Source organism: Battus philenor, unplaced genomic scaffold (assembly GCF_028537555.1).
Source record: "Battus philenor isolate CCGP_79_NKW_IND1 unplaced genomic scaffold, ilBatPhil1.0.hap1 SCAF_17, whole genome shotgun sequence".
NCBI classification, from domain to species: Eukaryota; Metazoa; Arthropoda; class Insecta; order Lepidoptera; family Papilionidae; genus Battus; species Battus philenor.
Genome location: NW_027181679.1, coordinates 4910960 through 4937927, shown reverse-complemented (window position 1 = coordinate 4937927; position 26968 = coordinate 4910960). Strand labels below are relative to the sequence as shown.

The window sequence follows — 26968 nt, the reverse complement described above, 5'->3', positions numbered from 1 at the left end:
ATGATTTCAGTTAAACGGTAGTTAAAATTGGTTTCGTCTCGCCCATTTTATGCTTACCATTGTTTTCCTTAAATTTATTTTCATTTCCATCGTTATTTTGTGAATTCAATTTACATAATTTTTGCCTTATCACGCTTCCGTTTCAAGATATATAGGTTCATTTCCCGCCAGCCACAACCATAACAATCAAGAAAACAAATTTGTGTATGTTATTGAAAATATATGCATTTTTATAAGTTAATATGTATGACTGAATATTTTTTTCGTAGATTTTCATTTTAATGCTATATTGTTTCTTCACAAATACTACGAAAACATGTTCATTATTTTTTGCTGCGACACGTTACTGCTCATAAAATAACGTATGTGTTTATTCAGTCCATAAGGTAAGTTGGCGAAAGTTTCGTATAAGAGCGTGATCACCCAACACGCCGATTTCAATACAATGTTTTTCTTCGCCGTATATCAACAGTCATATACGAGTAACTCGCATTACACAAATATTCGCCAATCGGAAACGAACGATTGTTAACTTTACTTAAAATTACGCTACCATGATCTATAAACATTTATTAAATAAATATAAATATTCAATTACGATATTTTTTGTGAACTGAAAATGTTGATACCTTCGCAATTGGTTTATTACAATTGCTTATAATTTTGTATAAAAATTATCTAGGATCTAGAATTAAATCAATCGTAATGTTCCGTTAAACTTTTAAAAACTGTTTCCGAACTGAGTTAAACATAATTCGATTCCATGTGGACAGTACGTCGGGAATCCGCTGACCCAATTTCTTGTTTTCTCCGCCTTCATTTTATTGTTATGGACATGAAAACTTCTTCGAAGAACTCCTAAGGTTGTCGTAAAGTATTCAGATGTTGGCCATAATAACGTCGCGCAAACAATACCGTTCGGTTGGGGAGACCCGGAGTCTGGTTCACATGTTTGTTGTCAACATATTTTTGTACGGCTCGAATCTCTGAGGTAAATATTTTGCCACCCTATTGCATCGGTTTGTTGTACATCTGAGTCGTTCGAAAGCAACAGCCTTCGTAAATTAAGTTTAAAATTTTTTTGCTATAACCTCACATTATTGAGCAGTTTATTTCAATGACTTTAAATTTCTCAAACACGTCAACTAGACTCCATCTATTCAGATTAGTTTCCATAAGTACTAGAAGCCTGAAAGATAAGTAAAATCTTATTTTTGATAGCATCCAATATCGTCTTTATTAAGCATCTTATCGAGTTGATTTGTGAACTTTGCTATCTTACGATATCATATATAATTGCCACATAATACGAGAAAACAATACTTATAAATAAAATTAAGTAACTATGATCTTAAATACATGACATCTCGTTTGCCCGCGGTCATTTCAAATGAAAACATTATAGGAAAACGAGAGGTTTCCCTAATTAGATGAGAAACAAACACGGCATTAAGGTCAGCGCCTACCCGGGGACTAGTTTTCCGTTTCTCCGTTATTACATCACGCAACTTAATATTATAAGATTCTCAATTTAACGGTTTTTCATCTTACCAGAAAGACTTTTTTATTACAACTATGCTGGTAATGCAAAAATTAAACTAATTAGGATGCTTTGAAAATGAGATACTGTACTAGATTGCCAACCCTCCATTAGCGACGAAACGATCTCTTCTTAGTCGCTTTCTATTGACTGAGAATCATACCTAGACGTGTAAGCATCCCCTACCATTTTTTCTTGGTTTTTCTATTTTCTTAAAGCTTTAAGGATCCGTAGCACTATGATGTTGCACGCTTTTGTAACTTCGTCAATCCAACAAGTAGGGGTCGTCCTCCAGCCTCAACATTCTCAAAAACTTGGGACTTTTAAAAATTTTCTAACCCTTTCGCGAAACAAAGGTATGTGTTGATAATTCGAAGCTTAGTTAATACAAGCTCTTTGCTACGGATAAAAGTCAGAAGTGGAAAATGTCAGACTTCTACTGACAGCCTTCAGTCTTCTTTTGTCGTTTATTGGCGAAAATTCAAAATCACTTTTCAACACTACCATAGCTTTAACGGAGCTAACCTTGTACCTTGAATACTTAAGTTTTACCACTCTTGCTACCTCGAGAAAATAATATTCTCGTGCCACGTCAAGAAAATGATATTCTAATAATTGGAGAAGGAATATAACTTCCTTCAAGTTCCAGATCTGCGAATGAAGAGCCTCCTTCTAATTTTTAAATATTTGGGCCTCATCCCTTAAAAACATGAAGGCATCCTCGAGTAGCTTGTTACTCTTGCGAACGAAAGGAAATAATCATGGCCGAGAAACTTTGAACCGATTTTACACTGCAATAGACAAAGTATATGAAGACATCCTCTTGTATCGTTGTCGTCAATGCTAAAGGACTTTATCCTTTATTATATTAGGCCACGTATTTCCTTTTTTTACATCGTGGAGCGAAGCATGAAGGTTGGTTTTAAGTGATCAGCTGATTTGCTTCGACCAAACTATTTGGACTACGATCTGTCCGCAGTTAATTTTTTATATTAACCATCAGTTGTTAAAGATTTGGCTAACCTTCCGAAATTCCAGAACTTTACGTAGGCACATGGTAAAAAGGACGTACCCACAGTCAAAAACTACGAACAATCACGTATCATTCTACCAAAAATCATGATCCACCGCGATGAAAATATATCCACGTATATCCACAGTATCTACAATAGTGAAACGCTTAATTGTTACAAGATGTTTCCGTTTTCATTTCTAATACAATTGTTAGAATAACTTTATCGTATACTAATTTGAATGAACACCTGTTATATTTCTTTGAACTGTTTATGGTGCATAATTAGGATGATAAAAACCTGCTGTATTATTTAAATATAGATTAGCGCTTCATCAACATGCCAAGGAAATTTAACAAACTATATGAAACTTAGTACTTTAATTAGTACTTTATTTAACTTTTTTAACTTTTCTACTTACGGGCATACTTACTGGTTATTTACTCCATTCACCGGACATGGTTAACATAACGCTCTTACAGAAGTACTTAGTAAGCAAGTTTGATAAGAATATAGGGCATCGACAATTGTTAAAAAATTTAAGGATGTACTTTTTTTGGATGATTTTTTTTAAAAAGATCATTTTCATAGATGATGATGCAATCTTTATTTGCCATACTTGTCCAACACATACTCACAGATTAAAAAGGGGTCAATACAAGAACACATCAAATCTCAGGTTATATAGAAATGGGTCCAAAAACATGCTTGGTGTTGGTGTGAGTAAGGTAAATAGAAACAACACGCAAGTAACAGATGACCGATGTGCACTGACTTTTGCTATCATATAAACGCATCCTTACCTCAATATTTCAGATCAAGAATATAGTTTGTGCGCCAAATTTTTGAATCTGTTTGGCGAGTCCAGTACAAAATGAAGTTTTAATCAATTACTTCATACAAAAATTAAGACGTCATAGTGTTAACAAACTTTTACGTCTGACTTTTAATTGTGCAGCGCTAACTTAGAATACTCTAATATATTCTGTTCAATACTAAATTTGCTTTTGTTATCCTAAGGTATAAGATGATACAGCTCATTAGCTACGATTCTCTTAAACTGGCTTTCGCGGCGTGTATAGTCTATTATCTGCTGGCCTCAAAAAATAAAGGTTTACTGTTACAATTTCGCTCTGCAACGGTCATTGCCCAAATTTTTGTACATAATAGTGAATTATAATACATGTTAAAAAAATAGTACGTACGTAAGGGCTTACTGCAACTGGTCAGTATAAACATGGCTTTCTAACGTGTTAAGAAGCGTGGCGCAGTGACTATGATGAGTCACTAATGTCTTAACGCAAGTAGATTATAGATAATTTATTGTAAAAATAAGCTATTACCACTACCATTAAAGAAGTTAAACATGGCAAAAGTGCTTAAACTAATTGCAATGATGCTCTTCTGACTTATGTTTTCTTTTAACAGGTGTGCAACAAGATTTTTGGTAACGCGTCGGCACTCGCCAAGCACAAATTGACACACAGCGATGAGCGGAAGTACGTGTGCATTACATGCGCGAAAGCTTTCAAGAGGCAGGACCATCTGTAAGTATTTAAAGTATTAAGAAGCTTTCCGTATCAATTCCGGGATTTAAACTGCAGCTTACGACCACAAGTCTAAGTCCGCTACCTTGGGCAACCATTGGTAAATTTATTTACTAAAAATTACGTAAACATTTGATTAGTAGTAGGATGATGAACCAAGGGACTGTAATTTATAGTCATAGACTTCAAGGTTCATTCCCGAATTAAAAGCGTATAACCCGTTCTTTAGTGGAAATGTTAAGCGTGTTTTGTGTGACAGCTTAAGCCGATGATCCCTACGGAGGATCCTTGCATAAGGTCACATGAAGCGTCCGCCCAAGCAAATTAAGAGCTTGGCAGTGGCATAATGTATTTAATAAGTCGTATGTATATTTCCGCGTCGAGGATCCTGAAAAAGCAAGCTTCGCTTCTGAAAACGATATTTAGGGTAAACGCCTCCTGCGCCCTGTCTCCTCAAGCTGCATGACGAAAAAACAAAAAAAAATCGAATTTCCGAATGAAATATAATACTGATAATCATTTGTGTGCAACAGGATTAAATAAAATTATTACTTTTTTATCCGTTTGTTATTTTTCTCAACATTCGTAATAGTATTCGTCTTGTAATTTTCCCATTCTCGGGTCTCCATAAATATCACTTATTTATTGATTTTTTCACAATTTTTGTACACTTTAAAAAATAAATAGAAGAAAAAAAAGAAATAATTCATATAGTACAAGAGGTGGTCTTGTCGGTCGAAGTGACCACTACCACACAATCTATGGATAGAGATGAGAGACATGAAGGAGAGGGCAGTTTAGGGTGTACGTACATACTAATACATACATACATACAACAATACTTACTTTTACATATATACACATGTATATATATATATATATATATATATATGTATTATGCATATGTAACAGATGCTACACAATATCTTATTTTAGAGGCCAAGGAAGTGCTCTTTTACAATTTTTTTAATGCTGACAGCGATTTAGCGCATCTAAATATTGTTCAGATTTTTGATCGTACGATATCTTGTTTACATGTAGATCGCACAACAATACACGTCAGACTTAATCTCTTCTTCCATTTCTATGGCAGTACAGGTAACTTTCATACAATAACAATAAATAAGGATTCTATATTTTTTCTCGTTTAAGCGAAGACGCGAGACTATTGTCGCTATATTAAGTGAACCTTCTATAATCATTGTATTCGTTGCAGTCCACTTCATACAAAAACATTACTACAGTTCGCTAGCAGCTGTGTACAGAGAAAGTTCCTGAAGTGTTTGACTCCAAGCTTTTTGTTCCTGTTAAGTTTCGAAGCGTCCAACAAACGTTTTTGTACACAATGACAAATGTTGGATAGTGTTACAATGAAAATATATAAGCAGTTTTTGTTTTTGTCGTTTAACTATAATAATAATTAATGTACATACTTTTTATTGAAACGAATTTAACGGTGAGAAACAAATCCTCCTTTTTTTCCAACATAACGATAATAATTCGTGTTAAGATACTAGAAAATAACTATTTTATTGTTTCGGATGAAGTAAGTGCTGTTAACCTATCATAAAGCCATCAGGCTTTTATAGCTTCATCTGAACAGCGAAAATAACTAAACGACTCCTAGTGGTGAGTCCCAAAATAATAATCCAAACCATATGAATGTTCAATAATCATCGTGATCTCCGTCATTTCAACCTTAGAACGTCCACAGCTGGACATAAGTCTCCCCCATAAATATCCTTTAGGATCGGTTTACCTCCCCTATAAGTATTCTATTGGACCACTAAGCGACCAGCTTATTTTTACGAATATTACAAAGTCACCTGTACACTCTGGGTGCTGTTCTAAGCTATGTTTGCCGACACGTTGTCTCCACTTTAAAACCTTGAGGCGCTAGCGACCATCTGCCAATCCAATAATAAAATTCATTTTAAATATCTAAATTCCGTGTAATCCCATCGGAATATTTTTTTTCGTATTACTCTTATATAAAACATATGAAGGATTGTAGTCTCTATCAGAATATTTTAACGCTTTTCATTTTAGGCCTTGAGTTACGAGCAAATGATCTGTACCCTTTAAATCTTTTACCGCTATTTCCAATCAGTTTGTATATCTCTGTAAGAAGATTTTTTGACAGACCTTCGGGAGAATTTTTTGACCTTAAAGTTAATATTATGTTATAAATTAATAAAGGTTATTTATGTCGTTGTGTGTGTATGAAATGTGTGTAAGAATAAAGTGATTGTATGAGCCCTGCAGGTTAATTAGTTGTAAATATATGAACCAGTATCATGGCACAGCGCCCAACTCCAACATCAAAGGTGCTCCGCTAGCCCGCGGTTCCCGCCAACAACACGTGTTCCGAACGCCGGGTTGCCCTTTAATCGTTGCGGCGGCCCCCACATGAATATTAATGTAACCATTGTGTCCATAATACTCCTGCGTTAACTGAACGCTACATTTCTCTTGATCCAATGACCTGCTTGCGCTGTTGTTTCATATTCCATAATTACGATGAAAACATTCGACACTTTGTCGCTTATATAATTATATACATTAAGATGTTTTATGAAATACTACTACGCTATAAATATTCCAAAACAGACCTGTGAATTAGCAAGTACAAGCGACAGTTGTTAATTCATATAGCGCTCTACGCGCTCACATCAGGGATAAGGAGATCAGTAGAGGAACGAAAGTAGCCGTCGGCAAGTTGAAATGACAGCAGGCAGACTACATAAGGCGCAGAATTAACGGCTACTAAGTTCTGTAGCGAAGATCACCAACGAAGGTCTTCGATCCACAAGATGGACAAATGAAACGTTAAAATCGGCTGACCGGTCTTATTGGAAATATACAGGGGAGACATATTATGACATATTATATATTATGACACTATACTTTCTAGGTAGAGATTTTAAATCGTACCCCTGCCATGACGTCCTTGAATGAAGACCCTTACTTGACACGTTCATTGCAATGCTCTGCAAACTTTGTATCATAGCGCAGTTCTTCTGTTACATAACATGACTAAGGAGCAGTACAAATTTCCGCCTCCTGACACTGGGGTATAAGCTGTCTACATTTTACTTCACTTTATAAAGCAGTTAATAAAGTTTTACTAGATGTAACAATATATCTAGCTGTTGATTGTAAAGTTGTGTCTAGAAAAAATAATTGTGTAAATATTTTGTTGTAGCAACGGACATATGCTGACGCATCGGAATAAGAAACCTTACGAGTGCAAAGCGGATGGCTGTGGAAAATCTTACTGCGATGCACGATCGCTCCGGCGACACACCGAAAATCATCATCAGCCTCCGCCCGACTCAAGTGAGTGCTTTACCATCATCCTTTTCGGGTTGTTTCACCAATGTCGTGAATCATGCATTTATCTTTTCTTTTAGATGTTCCTCCATCTTTTTCGATTCTCCGCGATGTCTTCGCGGCTTCAGAATTTTTTTTATCATAAACCTGTAAAAAAGTAGTTACAAATTTCTTACGCTTATATGCCTAAATTAATAATACTCTAAGAAATTATGGAGACAGTTTATTAATATCCCTGGGTATAAAAACTAATTTGTAAGGTCTCATTACCGACTATAGTACTACCGAGAACGATGTTCCGCACCTTAGCATGAGCGCCGACGCCTCGGGCGCTAACAACAGTCTGACGAAAGAGAGCAGACGATACTCCTCTGCGTCTCGCCGCGTTCATCTCTTCTTTTAAGAAGGAAATAGTCTAAAAAAATCGAATATTTTCCTCTCTGGGGGATGAATAAAGTTATGTTGAAGTCCCACTAAAATCCCCTCGGTTATCATGCTATTAGAAATGCTTATGGACATATCACGAAACGTTCCGGTGCACCTCAGTACTGACCAAGGCACATCTCATTGGGAACTAGAGCTCCCTTGACAACCTAGCGCTGCCGCTCCAAAGCAAGACCATGTCATGATGCCCCCATCCCCGGATTCACCGTTTAAGTACAAAGTAAATTTTCTACAACATCCAATGAAAATACTTGTTTCAGTAATACCATACTGAATTAAATCCTTACCATAAAGCCTGTCCCTAACAAACCATAAACAGAATGCAACGTCATCATGCATATCAGGTGCTTTAAAACCTCACCTCGCTAGTATGAATCGTATAATGTAAAAAAAATACAGCTCGCACAAGTTTATAGTGCCCGTATAAATTAGACTGCACTTCCAGTGCTCACGAACTTTGGTATAGTGACACGTCGTAGTTGACATCGTTAACTACCTACCGTAATTACGGCACGAACGCTTCCCACTTTAACTCGCTCTGCTCCAGATATATAGGCCATGGTGGCGAATGCTCTTGCATACATTCAACGATATTCAATACTAGACCGACAGATATTCATATCGCATCTGGCTTAGCTGTTGTAACTGCACTAAATCCGATCTACGTGAGCAACCACCGTATTTATTAAGGGATTAAAAGCTAGAATACGTAGTAATTATGTATTACATCGATGTTTTGCTACACTAGTCGACTAATATTGTTTAATTTAAAACAATAATGGTTACTGAATCATCATTTTATCTGTATGCATCCAACAGTGGACATAGGCCTCTCCCATAGATCTATAAGACCGCTAGGAAGCGCCCTGCATCAACCGCCTTCCGATGACCTGTAATAATAATCATTTATCGTGTGAATGTTGGGCTTATTTCGTTTATCTTGTATTAAAAGTAAATATTTTTTCTAGGCAACAGCAGCAGTAACGTGAATCCGGCAAACGGAGATCGGGAAACAAACGCGCTTCAGGTAGCGTCTCCCGCATCCCCGACACGTAACAACGTTCTACATTCAGACGTAAGTTATTATGAATTAACTTTTATAATTTAATTTATACAGTCACAATTCTAGAAATTCTTACTTTTTAAAATCTAAATTTTAGAAATGTAACTTATTAAAATAAATTAAAAATAACATTTTGTAAATTTTCCATGTTCATGTATTAATTGAAACATTTAAATTGATTACTTATCCGGAGTTGAGAATTTAATTGTCTAAATCATTAGTGCCCAAAGTGGTTCAGGTGGATCCCCAGAGGTCACTCACGGAAGATTCGACGGGGGTTTAGTCAATTTGTGAAAAAAATGGGGGTCCACAATTCGCAAAGCTGCTCTACAAAAATTAATCTACTTTCGATAGTGAAAAATAAAAATGTTGGCTTGACTTTACCTATTAATGTGAATAGAATCTTATTGTTACATCTTTTGTCAAGTTTTGTGAATATGGTAGAAACTTAACTGCAGGGGGACTACTGATATCAGCAAAATTTTGAAAGTGGCCTGTAAAATAAAAGTTCGGAGACCCTTGTTCTAATTTAACTAATAATTTGTCAGCCATTAAAGAAAACTTTAACGGAAAACGTAATTTCAAAATAAATTCGTTCGCGAAGTCACGAGTCATGGCCGGACTCGGTTTTAATCTGGCATTTTTATTACAAGCACTCTTGGCATACTTCCAACTGACCGTGTGTAAAATGCACAACCCGGCGACCTTATTAATTAAGCAATTAGCCCGAATCCGCGCCGCACTTCTCTGTGACGCTATTAAAGGTTACGATGGAAAAAAATTGAGAATAATGGTGGTCGTGTTTCACCCCCGATTCATTTCGCAAACAATGTTCGAACAGCGGGCGGCTATGTATCTCGAGAGTTTTAATGAAGTATTCTTATTTTTAATGTTACAGAATTTGTCTTTTGTTTATTTTTGCATTTTTTTTATTGCCTATAACAACCTTGAAACAGATCTACACAAACTTATAATTGAGACGCACATATTTTTAAAGAAAAATTAATTAAAAAAAAACCTCTAAAACTGGACGTAGCTAAACCTATCCTCGTTCTAAATGTAAAGAGGACAAACTCAGAAAAAAGTCTCTCCGAGAAAGATTTTCGTTAACATTTATCTAGTGGATAAACTTGGGTAATTAAAAGCAAAACTCTGGAACATAAAACATTCAAGTGGCTCGCGCCATTTTGTCCGCACAGTTAAGCAACGGCTCGGAGAAATCGAGCGGTGCGAGTGTGAGCGGAGGCGGAAGCGATACTAGCCCGCCATGCACGCCGCCCGCACCCGCCACGCCGCCTTCGCGTTTTATCAAAAAGACCAACACCAGCAAACCCAAAACTTGCAACAACGTAAGTCAACCTTTGTTTAACATATTCATGTAAGTCAAGCAGCAAACGTTGTACTTAATTAATCTTCCAATTAAACTTAACTTTGTACGAATGAAACACACTAAAAGAAATATTAGACAACTTGAAATATTTTTAATGTCATGACGACAGTAAAAGTGTCGTTGTAACTGAGAAGGTGAAACTGTTTATGAACCTTTCTCTAGACTTCATAAAATTAGTAACGTTCTGAGGCTGAACCATGGCTGGCTGTTCTGAACCATGTACAGTATTCCAATACACTCCTACATAATGTCTCTGAATTATTATGTAATTGGAGATGACGAAGAAAACTAACCTTTTTTGTAATATGGTAGGTAGGTATATATATAACTATGTATATAAATATATATATATATATATATATATATATATATATATATATATATATATATATATATATATATATATATATATATATATATACATAGACGTATAAGTAACACTGAAATTGTAAACAAAACACAGTAACAGTTTCATATTTGCAAAATAATAACGACGATTAATCTATTCAATAAAATAAAAAAAAATTATCATTGTTTTAAAGCGTTTTATACGATCACAGAAAGCTTTCAAATTTACGCTTAAAACGGCTATTATTTCAAAAAGTGCTTAGAGCTGAATATAGTCTATGTGTAAGCGCTTACTCTGCTAAGGGAATTAGAAATAACATATACGTGACAACTTCCAAATTTAAATATATTTTTTAAATTAATGATGTTCTGTCACAAATTTGAATGGTTGATATTTAGTGTCATGGCTAAAATCTATTTTAATTCTTTCGTCAATATACGTTTAAAATAGACAACTGAAATGGTTCTTTTTAATGCTAATACCGAAAATGTTAAATATTTATTCGTATTTCCTAGTTCCTAGTATTAATCAATTTTTCTACCGGGCATTAAAAATTCAACGATATGAAAATTTCCAATTGACTAAGCCGTAAAACTGAAAATTTATTCACCAGTCGCCCATAAACTTGTGGTAAAGGGACTAACAAAAATCAAGAGCTCACAAATCACGCACAAAATAGATAAATAAGCATCAAAGGAATTTACATCAAAAAACCCTCCTGTTTGCGTATTTCGTAACGTTCCGAAAACTGCCTTGTACCCAATTCTAATTAAATTATTCTTGGTATTAATTACGAATATATTTTTGATTGTATTTAATAAAAGCTCTGTAATTAACAAATATTTTCTGTTTATTATATTGAGTGACTAAAACGTGAATAAGTTAATTGAAATGATTTTCCCTGAATTCTTTTATTGATATAATACAGTATGCTATAATATTTCTCAGTAGCACTCACATCCACACTAGACGACTAAGTCGGGGCCGTGGGAACGAGGGCGCCGCGGATTCTTATGCTAATGTCGCAACATCGCGGATTCCAGTGCGAAACGTCCACTGAATTAAATCACCTATTCAACCTTTGTAACACTTTAATAATTCAAACCCAGCCGCCGAGATACCTCCGTACCACGATCGCGGCCCAATACCACCCCGCGTAACAGTAACCCACATAATAGACGGGGAAAAGACCGCATGTCGTTTGTTACTGGGAGTTATAGTAAAGGGTGAACTCGCGAAACTCGATCGCGTTTTGTGGGAGCCCCTCACAGCATCTCCACCTGTTCGCGCACTCTCACATAGCTACACGAAAATTTTAGGGAGTCTATTAAATTTGCGCGATCGAACTAGAATTATTCACACGGACCTTTCAGACGCGTATTTAAAAACGAGGGGTGAAATTTCGAAATACATTCGTTACGTGCGAACGTTATTAATTCGGACAAATATTATTTACTACATACACGCTCAAAATAGATATATTCGTTCAGCATTTGTAAAGAGCAAATTCAGCAGCATTGCAATTAAATCTCTCGTCACAAAGGTGGTATTTGCAGCCGCATGAATGAATCGGAAATGCAATATTAATAATAATATCACAGCCAGACTATTGACGGTGCTACCATTTTAATGAGACCCCTCCCGCGTCAGTCAGAGTAAAGATTGAACTTTGGGATTGTCGACGCGCTATAGACGTCAAGGGCTCAACGTTACGCAGGCAGTTGGGTAACGACGGTGGCTCGCTTTATTAAAAGCACTCACTTTGATCGGGTCCCGTGATTTGACGTCACCTGCAGGAAGCAATAAAGCCCGACAAACACTGACTCATAATTACAAACGGGCCGGGCGCAGTTTTGTTCACAACATATTGACAGCGGAATGCCTTTGAACGCAATAAATCCGCTTTGTGCTACTTCATTATGGTATAAGGATCGCCGTATTTGGGTACATAATTACAACTAAATTTTACTCGCGTGGGTTAGACGGTACGACTTCGATTATATCATATTTGATTTAAAGCTCAAATTCATTTCATTCGCCTCATTATGCATTAATGAAATGCTGACATAGGGCAATTAAAGTAATAAGGTTATGAATACCAAATAAACTTTAATATCTTGCTTCTCTAATTAAAAGACTGTATTCGTAATTAGTAGATAAAAATAAAAGGCATCCTTCGAGATTTTATCTCATTAGAGAGATAATTAATTTAAAAGAAACACGGTCGATCTTATTTCCCTAAAAGAAAAAAAAACTGTTTTCATTAAGACATCTGCGATTACGAGATTTAATTGAAAAAGCTTTTTTAAAAATTAACCCTAACCTGCTTTGTATTGAATGAAATCAGTTGACAATTAATTTATTCTTTTTCTACTTTTGCCCCTCTATCTTTCTTTTCGTTTATAATTGTCAATGACTAAAGATTTATTTCGTTAAATGTACTTGTTAATTGTACATACAATAAAAAATGCTATTCTGGAAACCAAGCCTGTTAAATTATCTATTTTGCTTACGATTTGACGTCAGGCTACTAAGCGATGCCCGACGAGATTACCACTACTCAGAAAGGTCGAAACAAAACAATGAAAATTCAGGAATGTTCTAAAAAAACATGCGAAATAAAATATGAGATTAAAAACAATTCAATAATATTGAAAGAAAACGTTTTTTTTCCTGTACATAATGATCCATTCACAAGCTAAATCAATATAGTATACCGTCCATAAAATAGGTATTTGCAAATGAACACCATAATATATTAAAAAAACTTTCAATATTATCATAGTATACTTTAAATTTTTGCATAATATATAGCAAATATACATATGAAATGAATTTAAATCAAAGAACTTGTGTTCTTTACTACGGCTTTCCATAAGGACGCTATCGATAACGTTTTCTCCCGAACACCCAGTGAGTCCGCTAAAGCGATATATATATATAATTTTATGAAATTCTAATCACTGAGGACATTGCAGTGGCACTCATTAAAAATGCATATTTTCTAAATAGAAGCTCTTATAGATCTTTTAATATAGCTCTTATAGAAATTTTGGCCAGAATATATTTTTGGTTTGTTAATATTACCAAGAACGGATTTTATGAAGTTACACTCACAAAAGGCAGTGCTACCCAAGCGTAGCGGGCGAAACACAAAGTATTTGTAAAAATTGAGATACTATCGTTGTGTATGTTATGTATCTTTATGTTTACTTTGTTTATTACAACAACAAAGAAATGATCGTACAAATTTTATATATTATGTAACACTGCGAGTTTCTATCTTCGGCGTGTAGGATTATCCATTTGTGTCGCCGCAGGGGGCTGCAATTTGTACTCTATGCACAAATTGTTTGCCGTGTCCCCTTACCACAGTAGCACTCGGTACCTCGAATAGAATGTATACCTTATTACCCGGTAATAACGTTCAAAATGTTTGATTACAAATTTGCCTAGACGACTATAAAGCGTGCTTCATGTATTTCATATATATTAAAATGTAAATTGAAGTAAATCTATTCTCCACAAAAGTTATATATAATATTTTGAAGAGGAAACATTAGGAAAAACTCTGTTATCGAAATTAAATAATTAAGAGTAAATTTTTCCCGCGCGTTACGACATAGACATTTTGAGTTATTTTTAACATCCCAAAAATAACATTTTGGATAATTTTTAAACCGGGTGAGGACCAAACTCCATGCCTAATATAAAAATTTCCTAAAATTCCTTCTTAAGTAAGTAAAATTTCAAGTCTAAGCCTTATAGTTTCAGGGATATCGTGAGAAATCAGTCGTCGTTGTTTCAGCCCATAGACGCCCATTGCAATGAACAGGCCTCCCAAAGATATTTATGAGGAGATATATCATTATCACCACGTTTGGCAGGCGAGTTGGAGAGCGCAATGTGGTATTATGGTACACAGATGACGCTGCTACCCATCCTCTGGAAACTTGATTGTGAGCAGTAGCAATTCTGTATAATTATTGCACAAAGTGTGAATCATATAAGACTGTCTCCGAAGTCGAACCCGCAACCTATGATCGTAAGTCTCAATCCTCAATCGTTGGGCTACCACTGATTTCATGATAAATCAGTACACAGGCGGAAACTTATCTATACCAGTGATTATTTAAAGATGTAAAAACTTTAAAAAGTATAATATATAGCTCATATGTTGTCAATTATTGTAAAGTTAACTCTATCCAGAATGCAGTGTGATTTCAGAAATAATAAATAGAGCAATGATAATATAATAGCATGAAAAGAGTTTTATAAATTACTACATGTTAAAATAAATTATTAGTCTTTATAATATGTCTCCGTAAGTTTGCTCCGGCAGAAGTTTTGGTTCATACGATCGTTGGTCACTTTATATAGGGTGATCGGAAATTGGAGCAAAAGCTTTAAAGCTTTTTACTAACGAATGAGTTACATATTCTTTCCTTAAAAGATTTTGCACCTATAATTAATGATCCCGTATATAGCTTATAATTAACAATTTTACAGTCAAGCAAAAAAAAATATTAATATGCTATTTTATAACATAAATAAAACTATCAAAGAGCTCAATAAAATTAAACAAAAATTTAAAATTGTTATTTCCAACAAGCACTGAGCGACGTTTTCATAAGAGAATGTAAAACGAAAGCAGAAATAATATAAAGGCATTTTATTATACTAAGTGGGTGTCCAATCTCCGATGAATATATGTTGCGCCATCTAACCGGAGGCGTACAGAGGGAGCACAAATGTACTGCGAGGGGTTCCCAAATATACGAACGGAGCGCACACAATGTGTACACTGAGGCATCAAACATTTTCATTGAGTGACGTCATTTCGTAAATGTTTCCAGTACATCTGTGACATCTTTTTACGACTACTATTTTCTTTAACCTTTTTTTGGAAATCGTTTTTAAGACAAAAATTTTTTTTTTCGTTTTGTCTGTTTTTGTCTTTTTTGCGGTGTGTAAAGAATAGTTTTTGTGAAGAAGTGTTATGGTGGTATATTTACCATTGTCATCGTCGTGACAGCCAATAAACGTCTAGTGCAAGGCATAGGCCTCCTTGGGGGAATGCCATATTGACCAGTCCGCCCGCATCCGGCGGCTTTCAGCGGCCTTAACTATACCGTCGGCCCAACTAGTGAGGGGCCAATCGACGCCGCGTCTACGGTACATTGTCGTTAAATATGTCTACGTGAATAAGAACATTAATAAACATAAAAAGCAGAGGTGTATATAACGCTAGCACTAGATATATAATAGCAATAAGCTTTTAATATAGCTTTCTCTAAGTTTCGAAAAGTACTAATTAAGTATAATGATTAAACATTAAAACGTGTACTTTTTTTTTCTTTCTGTTAATTGATTGATTTTTAATTGACATTAAAGTTTAGGAATCTTACTGTACCTGTATGAAGGATATTGTAAAAGTCACACGACAAAAAACACTCGTCCAAGATTGATATGAGCTCTTTCCAGACCGAGGAACGTTTGATATAATCAAGGACAAGGAAAGTCGGTAGATGGAAACGCAAGACCGATCACTAAGGCGATCTTTAGTAAAATACTATGCCTTGCAATGGGCTTCTATTGACTGACTTGAATAAATGATAAAGATGTAGGACAGAGCTTCGTATATATGTACGAAGAAGAAGAAAAAAAATATATATAGTTATATGTATGTGTATGTAATTTTAACATCACAGGCACTCCAACTCCAGGCGACACCTACAAAGTGTACTTCACATAAGACAGACCCGCCATACTGTCGCAGGCAGGCGTGTACACAAGTGTCACTGTAAATAATCATATATGGATTATAGATATATATCAGACATTTAGATAAATAAATATAATCATAATATTTTCCATGCATATCGTCATACACTTCTGCTGTGAGTAAGTTCGCCGAGTCAATGTTATTTACCGATACTATATATTTATTTTAAGGCCCGAAGTAGGTATTAAATTAATTGTATATTAAATTTACATAGGTATATATAAACGTTCATTATTTATGATTAATTTTCCATAACGTTTGCATACATTAACTAAATCATCAAGTGTAGTATGAATGATGCGCACGCCATTTATTAAACTTTAATTCTGTAATTACGAAAAAATACAAAGAAACCAAATTAACATCTCATAAAATAGAACAAAACTATCACTGTCTTTGTATTGGAGTTGCTCCTAATTTTCCCTTTGGTTCCTTATATATATAAGTATGATATTGTAGCAAAGATCAAGCTATAACGTAGTCAACGTAGTCAAGCAAGAACACCTTCAAAATTCTTACCCTACGTTACCACGTTAAAGTCCCTCATCCGAACTCTTAACTCAATTCCATCAAACTGTCAGTGAAGCGGTGAATATTACATCGACGTCTCCTACTTTTTTCTGTCGCAGCGGGGAAATAAGTCAAACTTCTCACGATTTCATCTCCGATGCGGAAAAAATAAAATCACAGGCGCATATTGTACTCGAAGCTATGGCCTCTTAATATTTTATATGTCGCTACAAAACCCTATACGAAACAAGGAAAATGTTCCCGCTCACTTCTTATTGTTGCCCTATGTATTATTTCAAATAAAGATGTTATAGTACATTAAAATTTATAAAAAAAATTATCTGAAAAAATGTTCCGAATAGAAGTCTAGTTCTTTGTCTGTAACATCCTTATTTACCAAAAGAAACAAAGAATATTTCCTAGGCATTCGCTATTAAATAGTATTGTCACTAGATACAGGTGTATGCTAGGGCTTTAAAATGCTGGAGTCCATACCACATACGGCTAAGCGTATAGTTGGAGGTCGACTCACATAGTGGACAAATGACCTTGTTAAGGTGGTCGGAAATGTTACGCCTCTAACAGGTGGTATTAATCAAAGGGTGAGAACTGTACCTAATAGTGGACATCCTCCGGCTGAAATAATGATGATGATGTTATAGTTTAAAGGGTCCCTAATAATGTTTTATTTAATTAAAAACTTAACTTTACAGCTATCATGATGTTGAGGGAATATTTTATGTTATACATAATGTTCGACCCTCTTTAGCCAGAATCAAATCGTAATAATAAATACTATTCAAATGATAGCCTAGTCCAAAGGGACTTTTCAGGGATTCAGAGCTAGGCGATTACGATCCGACATCTAGTTAATTATTTTACCATTACTATTAATTTACTCCTAGATATTTCGTTGACTTGGTCTTGGTATTTGTTCTTTTTAGTTATTTGGTCTTTATCTATCTAGTCTATCAATACATGTTTAAATTTTCTTAAAAAATAGAAAAAAGTCCGGTCTTGGATGCGTCACTGCTATGTCTTGAAGGATATTGTTTCTCGTAAAGTGATCCTAGCTTCCTTATGGAGTTGCCTTTAATACTCTTCTAGATTAACCCTGCTAAAGCTATAAATACCAACGAACGTACAACATTTGTCTGCAGCGACAACGCTTTGAATTTTAGTATAAGCTTATTCATCTAAAGTAATCATCTTCATTTATAATTTTAGCCACGATACTTACACTGCTAGCTATAGGCCTCTCCCATAGATTTCCAATTATGTAATATTGGAACAAAGTGGATAGAAGGCCCTGTAAAATTTGACGGAAAAAATTTGAAGCAGGTCGCTTCAAACAGGTCCCATTGGAACTCTATAGGGGAAGCTCATATCCTGAAGTGGATGACCAACGGCTGAAATGATGATGAATGTAACAGCTTATATAATTATAAGATATCCATTCATATCGTCAGAAGTCAGCCGATGTAAAAAATACCCATTATGGTCCGGTAAAGAAAAAATAAAGAAAAACTGTTAATATCAAAAAAGAGTCGTTGACAGAAAATAGAGCGTATTCCCACGTAACAGCCAGCAAAGTGATTGCACACACCGTCGAGACGCGTCCTTGGCCGTCTCGCAGCGCCATTAATAATGTAGGGTGACAACGACGCAGGTGCGTTCTGTCTCGGAGATAAGCGGCCCGATGCATAATTGAGGGAGCATGCCTGATGCTTACGTGACTCCCCCTAAATCTTCGGCATCAACTTCTTGTAGGTTAAGTGTGATGGATGAGCTTTCTCTACGCACATACGCAACGCTATGTGTCGGTGCCAAAAAAATTAACGCGGTTTGCTCGAGGGCGGTTTACAAAGATCGGGTCTCGGGGCTCCTAATAAAATTATTCACGAAGGGATTACAAACAAGAATGCATTTTTGTATAATTTTGTATGTTCGTAATCATAAACACTGTACATAATATATTCTTCATCATAAAAACTTAAATAATCAAGATAAGCATCTTGTGCATTATATGTTACAAGTGTATATTTTCTTCGTCGTTTGATTGCGTATTATTTTCAGAATTTCTATTCACATAAATACATACAGACAGCTACTATCTATATTAATAGTTCATTATGATACAATGAAAATAATTTAATGAATAATCTATTCGTATTTCTATGATTCAAATATGATTAATTTTAAATAAAATATTTTTAATTTGAAAAAGCCTTCGTTGACAAAGATATCGCTGGGGGTGATACACTATAATCACCTCGCTTGGTAGGCAGGTTGGCGATAGCATTGTGATGTAACGGTACACAGAGGACGCTACTGCTTTTCCTCCAGAAGCTGGTTTGTGAATAGTGGCAATCCTTTGTAATTAATATACAAAATGTGGATTAAATAAGAAAGTGTCCCGGGAATTGAACCCGCGACTTACTTTCGCAAATCTCAGACTTTTACCGCTGTAGTTCAGCAATGAAAAAGACTAACAGACTAATAAACAAATGTTCGATGTGTATAAAATACAAAAAAATTGTAAAAACTATTGATTTAAGTAAAGATCAGCTACGTAAGGTTTTTCAAATTCCGGTCAAAATGAGTCGCCGCGTCAACTACATAAAATACAAAAATAAATAAATAAATGCATACTTTCTAACTATAGCTTTATAATAGCTATAAAATTTGGCCAAAATATTTATTTTGGAGTGCTAAAAATGACCAATAATGGATTTATTACACCAATAAAACGCAGTGCGCGCCACACGAAGCTTACGGCAGACAGGTAGTATTATAATGTAATTATGAGTACTCAATATTATATTAATTATTAATTTATTAATTAATAATTTTAAGATTAACTAAACAGACACTAAAAATAAAATTAAAACATAAGCCTAATTACTTTGTCGTACATGAACCAATGTGTTCGAGGCAATGTTTCGCATAAACACCTTTCTTTGCTGCGCCTGCAATTCAGATGAAATATTATTAAAACTTACAGCGCTTCGTAAGGCATAAACATTACATCTGTAGTTAATGGTAGTTACCAATGCTAGTAATAAAGCTTGTTGACATAAGGCCAAATTTAACAAAGTATAAAAAAAATTGTCTATGATACATTCAACAATTTTACAAAATACAATTAATAAAACAACAAAGAACTTAAATATTTCTTTATCTAACAAAAGAGTGTATCAAAGATTCCCTTTTGCCCTTACGTGACAGTGACCTGTGACCTCTGGGCCAGGCCACGTGGCCCCAGCCCCTCCTAATACCTCTAATGTTATGGCACCCCAATTATTATCCCTGCACACGACAATAACGCCTGAATAATATTATTAACGCCACACTTCAAAATATAACCGTGAGAAACATTATAAACTGATTACCCAGTACTAATAAAGTGCTTTAAATTCTGTAACGATGTTTTTTTTAAATTGTTCACTATATTACTAATAACAACGTTTACTAAAACTAGATTAACGTGAAACCATTGTCTATAATGAAATGTTTGCTCTGATATTGAATTTTACGACTAATTAATAAACACAAGGGTTTTGATGAAAAATGTCACAAAATTGTACCATCAATATACATGATTGAACAAAAGGTTAGTAATTGCTGGAATAGTTGGTATCAACTCGCTCAATAGCTAGTTCACAACTCACAGTTTCATTCAAATTAGTACTGAAATGGTCAGATGATCTTGAGTCATCGAAAAATGCTGAATGCAGGCCTTCCAATAATCTATGAAGAATGCTTATGTCTAGATCTATGTCTAGCCTGTGAATGTCTTACGACTGAAATGATACGGTTGATAGTAGCTGATTAGTAACAGTAAATGAGAAAGGACAAGCATGACTGAATATACAGGATGATTAGAAATGCGTAAAAGCTTTTAAAGTTAAAAGAGTTAATAGATAAAAAAAATATAGCTCAACATATATCACATTTACTGTCAATTAATGTATTGTATATTTTGACCAAAAATCAATGATTTCAGAAATATTAAATAACGTAATAATAATAGAAAAAAGCGTTTTAAAAATTCGGCATACTACATATATTAAAATAAATTACTATTAACTATATGTCTCCGCAGGCTGTCGCAATATAATAAATTGTGTAATATAATTTTAAACAAGTCGATTAGAAATAGATGCATAAGCTTTAAAGATTTTTGTTGGCAAATGAGCGTTAAACCATTTCGAGTTTTTATACCTAACACTAATCAACCGGTGAATAAAAATAAATGTTACCATTTAAAGATAATAAAGCAACTAAATCTCTTATGTTAACATATCGAAATTCATAGCGTTAGTACTGAACAGACGTCTTGCGAATAAACGTTTAAACTTAACACTTCGTAAACTAAATACGCTAAACACTATTGTGCAGTTGTGAACTTTGTTTGTTATTCAATTAGCTCCCTCATGGTTAAAGTTTGCATGAAGAGCGCATCCGGTACTTACGTGCTCTATTCAAAGACTTAAGTAAGACGCGTTTTTGTTAATAATGACACTACTAAACATTATATACACAGCTTTTATGTTAATAAAAGCTTCTAAAAAGTGTTCTATGTAATATTATTTGTAATAATAGTATAATATATAAAAATAGTGGCAACGAGCAGGTCTTTCATCTAATAATATCGACATCATCATCATTTAAATCATAGGACATCTACTGCTGAATATAGGCCTACCCCATAGATCTTCAATACAACCCGTTGAAAGCGGCTTGCATCAAGCGTCATTCAGCGACTTTAAGACCAACTTTCCACTTTGCTATTAATTTTTATTGAATTTTAACAATTTAAAACATGTTGCGCAGTTCATACCAATAGCAGCAGTTGATACCAACAGTCTTCTTGCGTCTTCCGACGACTTTAAGGTGGTCTGTTTGTGCTTGTGATGTATTTGAAGATACACTGCTAGCCGATCTAGGCTTTGTGCAGCTTCATCGAAATTGAGCCCGTGGAAACAGAGGTCCACGGACTAAAAAATTAAATGCTAGCGATCGTACCCCAGTTACGGAAGGAAGACGTACACATGCGGAAAACTTTACCCGTGTAGGTGTATAGTCTAGTGAATGTGGTGTAGTGTATGTAAGACGAAGCGAGGACTACTCGGCGGTCGATAGACACGGGGCTCTCCGGACCGCCCTCGCTTGAACGCGGGTTAGGCGGACGCAGCCGCCGAGTCATGTGTATGTGAATGGTATATGACATGTGCATCGAGACCACCGGGGTTCGATGTGAGATGCATATCCTGACGCTGGGACGAAGAACGGAGATTATTTAAGCTCCGCTTTAAGGGCGGCAAGAAGGGCCGAGTGCAAGGTTGTCTGTTTACCTCGATAGTTTACACTAAGACAATCCCATTAAAAAGCTATTCTGTGAACGTAACTTATTAATACAAGATGTGATTTTTTTTTAATTTTTTAAGGCAGCGCTCTTTTCGGTACGGCGCATTACAGCGGTTTCAGTAGCAGTTTAACCGAAGAAGTCAATTTTTTATTAGTACGCTCTTAGCACAACTTTTATAGTAATACGAACTTGGATAGTAGTACGAACCATCTAATAGTCTTTCGTTATCTCGTTGTCTTCCAGATACTGTCACGTTCATTTAAAGCTGTCTTACTTACTGTCTTCCGCCATCTCTCTTTCTTCAAGATCAACAGACATTCAGAGTTGCACGGACCTAATAACAGTCTTAGACCATCTTTTTTCTCCGAGTATACAGAGGTTGAGAATTGCAAAGGTTTGCCGACAGAATCCCGCCGTTTCCATTCACTCAACCAACCAATCCAACACTCAGAGGTTTAAGCGCAATTCAGTATATACCTCTACGCTGATCCGTACGTCGCAAAGTTAGCGTAAAATCCAAAACAACCCAAAGTTATTTTTTATGATTTTTATATGTTTTTGTCGAGACATATAAAATATATTCAACCTTTTAATATTTCCTATGGTAATTAATGAATGTCTGCATACGGGTAATTCTCATGAAATCTCGAAAAAATGTAAATTAAATTATTCAGAATTATTTTAGTTAATATCTATTAAATTTATCTTAAATTTGTACTATATGTGTTAGTAACTTTAGGGAATATAGTGGTCCCCAGAATAAACGAGTTTTAAATGAAGTAAATCAATATTGATAAACTTTAAAAGTGAGGGAATGATGACTGTGGTGAGGAAATGATGTTTATGTTAGTTTATTATGAAAAATTTAATTATTTATTTTTTGAACACATGTATAACTTTAGTAGGTAATATATATATGAAAATTCTGGAGTTATCTAATAACACAGCTCTGAAAGTGACTCAAATTGCTTACAGCAAAACTTGCTTTCATTTTTATATTAATTGCATTTTCTTTGCAACATGAAACTTAATTAATAATGACTAAAAATATTCAACTCATTTAGAAATTTTCAAAATCTCTTATATAAATCCTAAAATATTGTTTAAAACCATTAATATCAACATTTAGTCTTAAAGTAAACAATATTATATCACACAAGTTAGAATATAATAATATAATAGTCTTTTCCGAATCAGTCTACAATAGAATACCTTGCAGTCAAGTCTTAACTTTTACAATTTAAGCTGATTTATTTCCTTTACGGAAAAATATCCTTTTCTGATAAATTTTGGAGGTTCAATTTTCTGCACAACATCAGTCCAGGGATACAATGCTTCATCCTTGGGTGTAGGCCATCTCCAGGATTTAATTACTCTTTCCATACAATCTACCACAGCGGCATCATCAGAAACTGAAGTTATTTTTCCGGGATAAATTGCGTCGTTCCACTTGATGAGAACGAAATCGCCTATATCATAAGATTCATCAATTTGGGAATCATTATCATTGAAAAAATTATTCGCAGATTGTCTACCACAAGACCGCGTTTGTACTTTTCCAAGTCTTTTTTCAACATGAGGAGTTTTCGAAGATAAGTAGTATCCCAGGTGAAAATGGCTACATTCTCCAATACATTGACAGCAAGAAAGGCTTCTAAACTCTAATATATCACTAGCGAACACAAATTGGCGAATTTTTTGCGTTCCACGGAAAGGCGTAACAGTGACACCTTGAACGTTTTTCAAAAGTGCTGATACTTTAGCTTCAGGAGAGGATAAAACCTTTTTATTTCGCCTTTGAGATCTCTTCTTGTACTTCTCTTTTTGTCGAATTTGCTCTTTTAATTCTTTTTGTAATTTAGCAATTTTTGCATATTGTATTGCTCTACGTTTTCTTAATTGCTTCCTTCTCAAAACAGCTATCATACTTTCACGCTTATTATTATTTTGAAGAACAGGGTCTGCTGCAAGTCTAGAACTTGAAGGTGATACTTTATTGAGGAGACTTGTCAGATTCTTACGGACTTGTGCCTTTCGGTGTCTGTACGATTGACTGTTTTTTTTCCAATTTTTTCTCTTTAATCTTCTTTCTCTGGAACTCATGGCAGTTACAGATTTTATTTGGCCCTTCTGTTTTTTTCTAAGATATGAAATTCGTTCTTTCTCGCGAAGTTTTGCTAACACTTCAGGATTAGATTTCATTTTTTCTCTACGTTTTCGATCATATTCTTTTTTTTTCAATTTTGCTTCTGCATCAGACAGTTTCTTTCCTCGTGCCATTTTTTAGCTCTAAAACAAAACAGAATAGTAAATTTAAGGTTGACATAAGCAAGTTCATTAAAAAACTAAGTTAAAATAGTCTAGACGTCATTACCTCATTAGTTGTCATTCCCTCATTTTGAAATGAAATGAGGGAATGACAAAATAAAACATAACCTCAAAAATCTCCAAATGTAGTAAACTGCTGTATGTAAATTTTTCGGTGATTTTACTGTTTCTAAAAACATACTTTATTTTTAAATTTATATTCGAATATAGTAATTACCTCTTTGTTTTCTTCTCAGTGATGGAATGACTGTCTGAAATGTAATCTTTGAAAAATTGTAATTTAATCTTCTTCCAACAAGTACTCCGACAATTTTAATACAACTTCGCCATTCTGAGCAATTGTTAGTGTCACCAACTATCAAAAATTAATAGAAGTTCCAATAAAAAATCTCAAGTACGCTAACTTATCGACTGTCGGTAATGGTGTGAGGGAATGACTATTTTTTAAGGGACACATGTCAAATCAACATTTCCTCATTTATTTACGATCTATAATCCTAAATTCGAAGAATTTTTAAAATTTTGATGTATTTTTAATAAAATAGTCACACGCGCAAACATAAATTTTAAGCAATTTCTAGTTAAAAAATTATAACATGTTTTATTTTAAAGTTTGGGACATAGTGAGGGAATGATTTTAAGGGTATTATATATTTATTATTCCTTACAGATATACATAAAGTTTTAAGGTTATTACCAAAATTATTAGCCTAAGTGATGTTCTTTAAAAAAAAAAAAAAAAATACCACCATGAATAGTTTCGAACTGTGTAAAAACTAAAAGGACAAGAATTTCGAGATTCCATGAGAATTACCCATACACATTAACATATTAAAAATAATTAAAATCGGTGCTTTGAAAACAAACTTTGAATCCTTACATTCTCATAAAATTTACAGTCTAGACTATTGGAAACATAAAAATGAAATCACAAAAGAATTGATTCTACTTACACACCCAAATTTTTATGAAAGTTTGAAGTAACTATAACATCGTAGCGTTTTCAAGTTTTTGACCTTGCCTTTGTCTACGTTAGTTGGTATCTTTTATATCTAGAGTTTTGTAACAACTTTTATTAAGTACATCAACTTCTAGTCACAAGTTACTTCTACTTAAATCCCTCTGTGAGATAGGCAATGCCTAGAGTAGAGTGTTTTATTAAGTTTATTTATTTTTTAATTACTTTAGATTTATTGTATTTAATTAAAAATTAATAATGTGTTAGTCTGTAAAAAACAAACTGTAAAAAACAGTCTTTGCCCACTGCTTTTTACATTATTCGATAGTTACAATTGAAAACAATGGATTATGTATTTTATTTTAAAATTATATATGAAACAGATTAATAGTTCTTTGTTGCAAATGACTTCCGTCCGCTTCGCGTAATCCGCACTGCCTTTTGTGGACGCTATTTCAGAAAATCCATTCTAAGTAAATAACAAATTTGGTAACTGACATGCCATAAAAAATATTCTGGACAAGTTTTCTACTTATAAGAGCTATTGTTTTAAAAAAATGCATTTTGTTATTAAACGCCTCCTCCACCGTTTTTGGGTGCATCTTCATAATTTTCGTTCTTAACTGATTTCTATTTAACAAAAGCCATATTTCTATCAAATTTCATGTGCCTTATAATTCCAAAAATATCGTAATGATAAATACTTAGATGAAAATCCCTTATATACAAAATGAATGGTTAATAATTATCAAAAAAAAATACATGGGCTTTTTAAATATGATAACATGTGGATATTTATTTTTTCTATTGAAATGCGACACTCTTAATAACCACTGACAGTACAAAGTCTGCAGAGACAGGTAATAAACATAAATCAAATTTAATATAATGTAATATAATTTATTTATGAAAAGGATGTACTAAAAAAATTATCGGCAGTAAATGAGCTACACATTTACCTATTTACAGCTCTTACATCTATAACCAATCGCATTGTATATAGTTTTAAATATATTCTCATAGCATTAATAACTTTTAAATGTTTCTCAACATATTATATTAACATCAGTAACCAGTTTAGAAACAAACAAAATGGCTTCCTAGAAACTGAAGCACTGTGCACTGCAATTCGAGCTGCAAATTAAAAATGAGTTACTAGAGTACAATACTGTAGAACATGTTAATGCTAATGATAGTAAACATTATCCACGTCGAAAACGTACACTTCATTGCAAAGGCCTGGCACGCCGGCCAGCGAATCATAATAACGAGAACATATGCAAATGAGACGCTCCATGCTCCATTGTTATACGACTGGTCATTTTATCTTGCAATTT

At 34.3% G+C, this 26968-nt stretch overlaps 1 protein-coding gene across 1 annotated transcript in view; it reads left to right on the top strand.

The window, feature by feature from the left end:
* Positions 1–26968, top strand: part of LOC137919813 (zinc finger protein 541) — a 225385-nt gene that overhangs the window by 186178 nt on the left and 12239 nt on the right. Inside the window, exons 5-8 of the mRNA XM_068763010.1 lie at positions 3982–4100; positions 7306–7439; positions 8846–8952; positions 10140–10289. Of these exons, the coding sequence (XP_068619111.1) occupies positions 3982–4100; positions 7306–7439; positions 8846–8952; positions 10140–10289 (510 nt within the window). The remainder of the gene's footprint in view (positions 1–3981; positions 4101–7305; positions 7440–8845; positions 8953–10139; positions 10290–26968) is intronic.